This window comes from Zea mays, chromosome 3 (assembly GCF_902167145.1).
Source record: "Zea mays cultivar B73 chromosome 3, Zm-B73-REFERENCE-NAM-5.0, whole genome shotgun sequence".
In the NCBI taxonomy this organism is placed as follows: Eukaryota; Viridiplantae; Streptophyta; class Magnoliopsida; order Poales; family Poaceae; genus Zea; species Zea mays.
Genome location: NC_050098.1, coordinates 129,487,505 through 129,498,809, shown reverse-complemented (window position 1 = coordinate 129,498,809; position 11,305 = coordinate 129,487,505). Strand labels below are relative to the sequence as shown.

Sequence of the window (11,305 nt, the reverse complement as noted above, 5' to 3'; positions counted from 1 at the left end):
CCACGTAGCTCAAACCAATGGGGGGAAAGACAATATGCTAACATCCAGCCAACCCCACCTATGTTTGACCAGAGAGCTGGTGGTCTCGCACCGGCTGCCATTGATATAGTGAGGGAAGAAATAGCCGGGGCGTTCCGAGATAAGCTCAGAGTAAGCATGGTCCCTGGGGGGCAATCATATCGGAAACCTTATGACAGCCGATTTGATCACCACCCATACCCACAGGGAACCAGGATACCCGAATTCGCAAAGTTTTCGGGTGATCAAGGAAAGAACACGCGCGAACACATAGGCCAGTTTTTAGCACAATTAGGAGAATTGGCCGACACAGAGGCATTTCGCGTACGTTTATTTTCATTATCTCAAACAGGAACCGCGTTTGCATGGTATGCCACTTTACCTCCTAATTCCATTTCATCATGGGGGGATCTAGAACAAAAATTTCATGATCATTTTTTCTCCGGTGACTATGAGTTGGATTTGGTAGATTTAGTGTCATTGCGACAGGCAAAAAAGATGAATCGGTTAATGATTACATCCGGAGATTCCGAGATACAAGAAACCGATGCTTCCAAATTCATTTAGCAGAAAAACAGCTAGCAAGATTAGCCTTTAATGGTCTACGATATTATTTAAAAGAAAGATTAGAAGGCATTCAATTTTTTACACTAGCACAGTTACACCAGAGAGCTTTGGCTTGTGAAAGCCGAAGGAAAGAAACTGCTAAAACAATTCATCACAACGTACATATAGTAGAATGCGACCAAAGTAGCTCAGATGACGAATCAACAGAAGTGTATGCTGCTGAAATGGTTTGGCCAAAGCAGGCCAAATCTTCGGCTTGTTCCTCCTTACAGCCGGTTCAAAAGAAACGGCAAGAGGAGGTTAAGTTTACGTTTAATGTTGGTAAGTGATAAAATATTTGATGAATTACTCAAAAATGGCAACATTAAAACAAATCACACTGTTCCATCCACCGACGAGCTAAAACGTCGTGCATACTGCAAGTGGCATAACTCATTTTATCATGCCACTAATGGTTGTAATGTGTTTCGGTGACAGATTCAATCGGTCATTAACGAGGGACGATTGAAATTTCAGGAAATGCAGGTGGATACAGAGCCCTTTCCGATGAACATGATCGACTTCGAGGGCAAGAAAGTCCTGGTTCGGCCAAACACAGCCGATAAAGGCAAAGGCAAAGAAACAATCAACGACAATGCTAAAAAGGCTGATGGTGATTGTAAAGTTTCTTGCAGGAAAGTGGTGGCCGAGAAGACTCCCGATGGAGGGGAGACCCTGAAGGTGACCATCACAGCCTCTAGCACTGGGGGGCAAACGCAGACAGGGAGACAGTTGCGGGAACCCGTGCTGCGCATCGCGGACAGTCCGCCATCCAGACGCGGATGGTCCGACGCTTCTCCGGACGGTCCGGCCCTGCTCAGGACTCGCAGCGGCCACGTACCTTCAAACCACGACGACCAGAGATAGGTACGTGGAAAACAAATACATTTAAAGCAGCTGGTCGGCTGGTCAATTCTGGCCCGACTTTCGATCAATTATTGTCTAAATACGTGAAAAAGAAGGCCGGCCCCAGTGACCGGCCAGCAAAGCGACCCCGCTCACCCATTCATGAGCAACGTCAGGTCAGGCCGATTGGACCACCCCACCAATCGGAAGAAATGAAAGGTCATACTGTACAATTGAGACCTAACATACCGACATGGACACCTCCACCCCCTTATCCGTCTATGCCATATCCATACACATACTTACCTCCACCGTATGTCCCAAATCAAATGTGGGACATGCCACCATATCCATTTGGGATGCCACAGTACCCCGCCTGGAGGGCACCCCAAACATCTGTTTTTGACAGGTTGGCGCCACCAGTACAAGACCGATTGAGCACCGCTCAATCCGGTCACCAGGCATAGACCCAACAGGATCGCTGGACTACTCGGCCTCCAAGGCCGACCAATCCGGTAGGGGGCATATGCCTGCGGCAACTGAAAGAACGACAAAAAAGGACATTATCAAAATAGGTACAACAGATGTCGTTATACAAAAAGAAAGTGAAGGGCCGATGATTTTTGGTGAATCGGCCAATACAACCAAAAAAGGAGATACGACTACCATCAAAACAGTCGATCCAAAATACTCCATGCCTCGATGGTGCCCAGCGGGATTGACACGGTCCCAAAAGAGAAAATTACAGCGCCTAAGAGCAAAGGAGAGCCAGGAGAAGGAGGCGGAAAAGATATTCAATGACACACATCCACTATACCCGCCACCGCAAAAGAAATGGAGACCAAAGGCCGTTGAGAAAAACAAACGGCCACAAAAATAGAAAATAAAACAACACTTGTGCAGCACCCTGCAGGTATGGCAGATAGCCTGGCCAACAAGGCCGGACAAACTGCACCAGGCGCGGACCGTCCGCCCCCGGAGTCCGGACCGTCCGCACCACACCAGGAAGCCTCCAACGACATGCCAACATAAATGGAAGAGGACGACCTGCTGGGAGAAGACCTGGTCGACTACGAGGCTTCTCCAGAACGCCCAGGTATGGATGTAAATGTTATTACATTTTCCGCTAATTGTACTATTAAAGGCGACGATGAACCTGTTGTTGCCCAGTTTGATTTTGGTCCTAAAGAAGCCGCCTTTACTAAACCAAAGGAATCGGTAAATCATTTAAAGCTGCTCTTCATGCGCGGTCATATTGATGGGATACCGATTGCTAAGATGTTGGTAGATGGAGGGGCGGCTGTAAATCTAATGCCTTATTCATTGTACAGAAAATTAGGTAAACAAGATGACGAACTTGTCAAGACCAACATGACCCTCAGCGGTGTTGGAACTGATAGTTCGATCAAAGCCAGGGGAGTCACGTCTGTTGAATTAACCATCGGGACTAAGACCCTTGCTGCTGCATTCTTCGTCGCTGATGTAGAAGGAAATTACAGTTTAATCCTAGGTAGAGATTGGATTCACGCCAATCAATGTATACCTTCTACATTACATCAAATGTTAATACAATGGGTAGGCGATGACATAGAACAAGTAAATGCTGATGTATCGGCCTGCATCGCTGTGGCCGATGCCCCTGTACTCTGGACTTATGAGACTGCTACATGTCTCACATGAGTAGATTTTTCTGATTATCAATTCATAAGTATAGATAAGAAAGGTTTCATTCCTGTAATGCTAGAGCCGATGGAGAATCGGCTAAATCCTAAATAAAATTTAAATGATGAATACACACAAAGTTCATGAGTCTTTGGTCACGGACAGTTCGGCTTTCAAGGCCGGATGGTCTGGTCTTTCACAAAAAGGTTCAGACTTTAAGACCGAACATCTATCGCAGCGAAAAGACAGTATTACGGATGATCCGGTCCCCGAGACCGGAAAGTCCGCCGTCACACAAAGATCATCTAATTCCTCTGTGGGGAACATGATAGAGGAATTCAGAGATCTTGATAAACTAGGATAGGGGTTTACATCGGCCGATCCTTTGGAGGAGATTGCCATAGGAGATGGTAAAACTCCAAGGCCGACTTTTGTAAACAAGACCCTGGAGACCGATCCTAGAGATGAGATGATCGGTCTATTGAAGGAATATTCAGATTGCTTTGCTTGGAATTACACTGAGATGCCTGGATTAAGCCGAGAGATCGTAGAGCATCGGCTGCCTATTAAATCTGGTTTCAGACCTTTCAAGCAGAGAGCTAGAACATTTCGTCCAGATCTTCTCCCACGCATCAAGGACGAAATCCACCGGCTGCTAGAAGCTGATTTTATCAGACCTTGCACATACGCAGAGTGGGTCTCCAATATTGTGCCGGTGGAGAAGGAGTCAGGTAAGCTTAGAGTATGCATTGATTTTCGCAATTTAAATAGAGCACTCCTAAAGATGAATATCCCATGCCCATAGCCGACACATTAATCAATAATGCATCAGGAAATATGTGGCGGAACCGCCCGAATTATTCCAACTTAAGTGCCTAAGTCCCGCCTTAGAAGCTAGACCACACTTAAATAGGAATAACCCGTCAGTCCCTCGGATCTAGTCCGATAAAGCCACTTATCCAGGATCGAATACCACTAGCTCACTCGAAGGTGAGGCACAAAGAAATACAATAAAACATAATACCACAAATTTAATAAGTATCATTAGTGATTACATTATCGGAGTTTCAGAAATAATAACCATAAATTTTAATGCAGCGGAAATAACTAACGGAGAAGAACCGAGTAACATGGCGAAGCCTGGCCACGCTACTCCTCCTGGTCCTCTCCTGCGGAAGCAATAACCCACTCGACCGTCTGTCCCGGTGGCAGGGACGAAGGCCAAGTCACACCAGCAACAAATCATCCTAAAGAGTACCTGCAAAAATTGTGCCACAAGCAAGGCTGAGTATACTAATACTCAGCTAGACTTACCCGGTGTGAGGAGTCTACTCCTCTACCTCTAGACATGCAGCTGTTTGGCTGAGGGGTTTGGTTTGCCAAAAGCACTAGCTGAGTCTAAAATCAAGTTTTAGCTTTTCAAGTTTTAGTATGATCCTTTTAAACTAGATGAGTACCTAGCTATTCATACATGGTATCAAACATTATATCAATCAACATCTTTTGCCAGTCACCTCATTTCCACTTATTACTCAATGTAGCAGCATGGATCAAGCAGTCTCATTAGCTGCGAGAAGCAGACGATTCGAATCGAGTTTTTATCCTTGCAAGGTAAACCTAAACACACGACATGTAGGGGCACTCCGTCCCCACACACATCAACCGTCCCCATCGATTCCCTGGCAACAGAAAGGGGCTCACCGCCTTGGCGTACAATGCCTCACTGACCCCGACTGGCCGTCGTGCAGTGACCGCACTTGTACCCACCATAACCGGAATGGGAGACCTCGTCTCAGGTCGCGTGAGGAGGGCAATCTGCGGGCAGGTTCACTCAGGTACTAGGCTTACCGATTTACCATATTTCTCGGTATGTGTTTAGTACGTTCAAACGCTTGACTCACGGTACCACACCTTAATCCTTATTCAAATTTCATCTCGTAGACAACTAATCCCCATGGATTGTTGCCCACAACCAACATCAGTACGATATGAAAGTGGGTACAATCAATGTCCTGACCTCGCGCGAGTGCTAGAAAAATCACTCGTCTTCTACCGAGATCCTACTTAATAAAGCAGCTACTCGACTTAGCATACTAGTATTCATCTCAATAGGATTCCTGAGATCATGCAACTAGGGTTTCAAGCAATTCCTACACTTAAGTGCACAATCAATCCTACAATCATTAAGTGAAGTAAAATAGCATAAATAACAGGTTATGCATAAAACCGGGGCTTGCCTTTAATTTTTAACACTTAGATAGTGTTTGCTGGGGGGGAGGTACTCGCTTGGCGAGCATCCACTGGTTATGTCCATCCTTCCTTGGGTCGTCCATCGACTGCATCTTGTGGGTGGCACCACATCACTAGCTCGATCATCATCTCTCGGTCCTATATGAGGTGCAAGATGCATATGTATGAATATAATGAAAGTAGCACAAAAATAGCACAAGATATACAAGACACAGTGGCGAACTAAACATTAAAGTGGAAGACACCGTAGATAACTACATGTTAGCTTTAGTTATCTACACGTCGTCGGCGTTCAACATTAACACCATTAAAAAGATGACAATATTTTATTTGTTTACACAACATGACCGCGACATCACAAGTACACGCATTTACTACGCTCACCTTAATTGTTCATTTGTTCTTCTATTGACCGTACAAGAGCAACCAATACAACGTAAGTTTACATCGGACCTAGGCATTCATGTCTATGAACTCCTATATTACATTCAACTAGAGAAGAAACATATAAAACAGGACACTTAGGCAATATTAAGCTTAGTCATGGCAAGTCTACATTTATTTAAGTGCTAACCAAACATTTTTAGCCAAACGGGTGAACTAACAATCAAATGAGCACTAGCAGAATTTTAGGACAGCAATACAGCAGTTGCTTGTTTTAATCATAACTTTTCAAATATTAATCCAAAACTAGCAAACTAGGACTTTCTGGAAAGCTTACAAAGTGTTCTACAACATTGGTATTGTCATCACAGCACGATTAAACACTTAGCAAGGTTGAATTGTGCAAATACAGTAGCTCTGTCCAGATTTGGACAGATGCAGACTTGCAACTTCAAAAATTCACAACTGAAGATTCAGACATCCAAATAAGGTGATCTTAGACTTTCTGGAAAGCTAATTAAATGTTCTACAAATTATTTATAAACATCCCTGGCTGGTTTAGCATGTATCAAGGGTAAAATATACTATGAAGGCTGCGCTGTCCAAAACTGGACAGATTCAGTCTTCACACTTCAAACACATGTAACTTAATCTTCAGACCACCAAAAATAGTGATCCAAGACTTTTTGGAAAGCTTGGCAAAAGCACTACATAACTTTTATAATCACCAAGAAGTGATTCCAGGTTTAATCAAATCAAACATTACAGTTTTCAAAATCTGTTCTGACAGAGGACAGAACACGACAACCAGTTTGTAAAATTCATAACTCTTAAACTATCAGGCCTGTGTTTATGAAATTTTAACACAAGCAAGATCAGAAAAGCATCTACAACTTTCTTATAATCTACAAGGACTGATTCAAACATTAACTTAAGCAAACAGTACAGTCTCTGAAATCTGTACAGAAATTGGACAGATTCAGTTACTGAATTTGTAAAAAGCATAACTCCTAAACTGTCAGTCCTATGGCTGTCAAATTTTAACACAAGTAAGATAATAAAGTTATCTACCACTTTTCTATAGCACATATCTACAGAAAACACAATTTAGTTCATCAAACATACAGCACAACTAAAACAGTGTGGGCAGCCCAAAACAGAAATTTATAAATTTCAGCTCCTATACAATTCAAGAATTGCCATGTTCTAGAGACTTAAATCATTCTAACACTTTGACAATTGTTAGAGTTAAATTAACTAAGTGAGAACTAATATGTGGACTTACTAATTTTTATACAAGTTATTTTGCGCACTAAAAGTACCATACTCAATTAACAATGCATTATCTATAACAATCAATATCGAAGCGCTTTTCACCAATAGTTTGCATTTTAATTTAGACATCACCTGAGCACTACTACTTTTCATTCGCAACCATAACCATACACATTTAGACCACAACAAGCAATTCATCGCGACTACAAACTTAACCAAAGCCATCTAACAAGTCGGCTAGCCAGAGTAACAATCTAGGCCGCTACACATCTTACACGTCGGCTTGCATATTATTATCACAATTCGTGACACAACATATATAACAATCACTTAAAACAATCAACTCCTACCTGACATGAGTTGGCTAATGACGTGACTATTTCCCAATTACCATCGCACACCACCTTTCGCCATTTTTGGATGACCAACACGACACACAGCTATTGTAATACATCTCAAGTTCATTCAATCCATTTTAGACATTGCGACTCAAAACATGGGTGGGAGCAAATTAATTAGCTTCTCTTAAACATTTCTCAACTTAAAATGGATAACACACAAGTCACCTAAAACACCACATTTTAGGAGACCTAACATGTCGAGCATCAATTTTATAACATAAGTGACTCAACCTCTATCACGCTTGTTCGAATCTATTGGCTAACATTTCCGAAACAACATATCTATCCTTCATCTTCCTAATCATATGGCACAACATAAAATATTTCAATACGCATTCACCCCATAAATAACATCATCACGCATGACTCCGACTTAACCGTAGAGGAAGCGATGACTACTTCGGCATGTCACCACCTCTCTACAGGCCAATTCAATATTAACTACATCGATCGAGTCTCATATCACGCAACACTTATAATTTATTATCTCAATACAACCATATCACGACATGTACTTGGGACACTTCGGTTCAACTTACGCAATCACTACTACATCACAATTCGGCACATATGTTTGATAACACACCTTTCTAAATTAACCTATCTCATCTTCCAAACGCCCATTATATATCACGTAAATTACATTTTTCACCTAATTTAACCTACACCAACGATGAATACAAAAAAAATTAATATAGACTAACTCATTAGTCGAGTGCGGAAGTCACCAAACATGCTTTAGGTTTTATCAAATTTTTGCCACACTAACACATTATTTTACAACGAAGCATTCTAGCAAACAATTTATACATCCGCGATCAACCCCTACGACGCACAAAATAACTATCGCAGCCACATATATATATCCGATCTAACACAAAATAACACATCAGCTCACCATATCAAACCTCGGTCGTGGTTGCTGCACATGTGGCGTGAAGACGAACGCGTCGTCGATCATGGGAGACCGAAGCGAAGTCGAAGGAGCACGACGGGCACCGAGGGCGTGTCAAGGTGGAGCACACGCCACGGAGGGGCTGCTGCGGCTGTCGATTGGCGCGACAAAACAGCAAGAACGACGACATCACGGGCACGGCGCGAAGGGGCTGCGCGTCGACGAACAACGTGCAGCAACAACAAGTGTGTAGCTACGCGAGGGGGCATTTTTGTTGAGCGTGGCGAGTGCGGGGTGGAGGGGAGTGTCGCGGCTGCTATGTTGGCGCTGCTGCGAGGGGGTGTACACGAAGGCGAGGTCGATGGCGAATGCGACACGACTGCTGTCCTACTGCGACACCACGCGGGCGAGCGCAGCGAGTCGAGCGCGTGACGCGGAGGGGCTGCTGTTTTTTTATGGGAGATGTGCAGTAGCGAAGCTCGACACAACGCAAGGCAAGGGACGAAGCTGCTGCAGTGCGTGGCTTGCTGCGCATTTTGCCGAACAGCCGGCGGGCACCACGACGAACAGCGAGGAAGGGGGCTCGCTGCTGGGATTCTGGGCGTCCATGGAGAAGAAGCTCCTGCGCGCTGGCTGTTTTGTGGGGTAGAGAGAAGGAGCAGAGGCGTCGCGCCCTGGCTGCCAGCAGCCGAGAGAGCAGAGCGAGGGGAAAAAAAATGGAGCAGCGGTCAAGTGGAGCAGCCGTTCCTGGCATAGGAGCCCGGCCTGGAGGAAGGAGCCGAGGGGGAGAAGGGAGGCCGACTGGAGCAGCACGCCATGGGAGAGAGAGGTGAATGAGCTGCTACTCGCCATGGAGAAGAGAGGCAGCGCCATGGCTGCTGCTGCGCGCAGGGAGTAGAGGGAGGTGCCTGCTGGCTTGAGGAAGAAGAAGGGGAGGAGGGGGGACGCCATAGCTGCTGGAGGGGCTGGAGCAGAGAGCGTCGGCCATGGGAGGGGCTTCGGCGGCCATGGAGGAGAAGAAGGGCAGAGGACGCCATGGGAGGAGCTGCTAGGAGATGGCGCCCTGCCTGCTGCCGTGTGGGAGAGAGGGAGGAGGATGGCGTGGGGGAGAAGGGTGGCTGGCTGTTGGGTGTGACGGCTAGGGGTAGGGAGTGGTAATTTTCTCCAACTTGCAAAGGGAAGGCCTCATATTTATAGACATGTGAGGGCTAGGGTTTTAGTGGGGTTCTTAGTGGGCCAAATGGGCCGGAATGGACTTGCCCCAACACGCTAAATCGTGTCGCGCTGAATTATTTCCAGAGTAAAAATGCTCCTGCGGAATTCGTCGCTACAGAAAAATAGAGCGAAATAGAGTTCGGACGAACGGACAATTGAACGATTAATTCGACCGAGAGTTTGATTTGAATTTGCTCGGAAATAATTACCTACACGTGATTGGAAAATAAATCGTCCTGAGATTTGATCGGCTTTGGATTTTTAGTCGGAGAAGGCGAATCGCGATATTTTAAAATCGTTGCCGGAGTGGGTTTTTCAATTCGGTTCAGACATAAGGTATTTGGCCGAGTCGGATAAAAATTGATTAGAGGACGACATATTGATTATTTCGTTTGTGAGTATGGACTCGGATTAAAATAGTTGGACATCGATCGAACATCGAGAAATTGGATTCGGACACAGCGCGACCAGCAACGGTCGAGCGTTTGATTAATATGAGCTTTAGACGAGATTTATAATTCGAGAATGATCTTCGAGTTTGCATTCGTTTCGAGAAATAAAAGTCTTAACACGCTCCAAAATCGGTTGTTTCTCGCGATCGATTAACTCTGAATTCGGTGAACTTCCAAGAGAAAGCCTGATAAACAGAGATAGGTACGATCGAGAAATAGAAATTTTTACTGAGCATCCGAGATTAGGATTAATCTCCCGACATAATGCAAATTAGACACCTGGGGTGTCACAAAATAGAATTATTAGTTTCCTTGATGGTAATGCCGGATATAATTAGATTTTCATGGTCAAAGAAGATGTGTCTAAAACGGCCTTTATATGTTCAGGCTTCATTGGTTTATTTGAGTGGGTTGTCATGACATTCGGTCTGAAAAATGTTGGTGCTACTTATCAGAGGGCTATGAATTTGATCTTCCATGAATTGTTAGGAAACACTGTGGAAGTTTACATTGATGATATTGTAGTCAAATCGGCTGAGTTTAGTTCTCATATAGCTGATTTGCGCAAAGCCTTAGATAAAATGTGTTGGTATGGTTTGAAAATGAACTCACGTAAATGCGCTTTTGGAGTGTCGGCTGGTAAGTTTTTAGGATTTGTCATCCATGAACATGGTATAGAGATAGACCCTGACTGAATCAAGTCTATTCGGAATGTGGGACCTCCGACCTGTAAGGTCGAGGTACAGAAGTTTCTCGGCAAGGTGAATTATTTACGAAGGTTTATTTCTAACCTAGCTGGGAAGATTGATGCGTTCACCCCTATTCTTCGGCTTAAGAATAATGCCGAATTTGCTTGGGGGGCAGAACAACAAGAAGCATTTGATCTCATCAAAAAATACTTATCTTCGGCTCCCGTATTAAAAGCACCACGAGCAGGAGTACCTTTCCGATTATACATTGCAGCTGAAGATAAGGTCATTGGGGCTGTTCTGACACAAGAAACTGAGGGGAAGGAGCATGTGGTGACATATCTAAGCCGAAGGTTGGTGGATGCTGCAACAAGGTACACTTTTATTGAGAAGTTATGCTTATGCTTGTTTTATGCATGCACCAACTGTAGATGTTATTTACTGTCTAGTCATTGCACTGTTTCTGGTCAAGCCGATGTGATCAAATACATGTTGCATAACCCAATTATGAGTGGTAGAATTGGTAAGTGGGCTTATGCACTCATAGAATATGACTTGGCCTATGAACCATTGAAATCTATGAAAGGCCAAGTCGTAGCGGATTTCATTGTA

General features: G+C 44.3%; 1 protein-coding gene across 1 annotated transcript; it reads right to left on the bottom strand.

Moving 5' to 3' along the window:
• Positions 1–4,159: 4,159 nt before the first annotated feature.
• Positions 4,160–9,497, bottom strand: LOC118476694 (uncharacterized). The gene is made up of 2 exons (XM_035966306.1): positions 8,341–9,497; positions 4,160–5,520 (listed from the first exon to the last, which is right to left on the bottom strand). Exon 1 carries the CDS (start codon positions 9,286–9,288, stop codon positions 8,791–8,793), a length of 498 nt encoding a protein of 165 aa, XP_035822199.1. The 5' UTR covers positions 9,289–9,497; the 3' UTR covers positions 4,160–5,520; positions 8,341–8,790.
• Between the last annotated feature and the right edge of the window lie 1,808 nt (positions 9,498–11,305).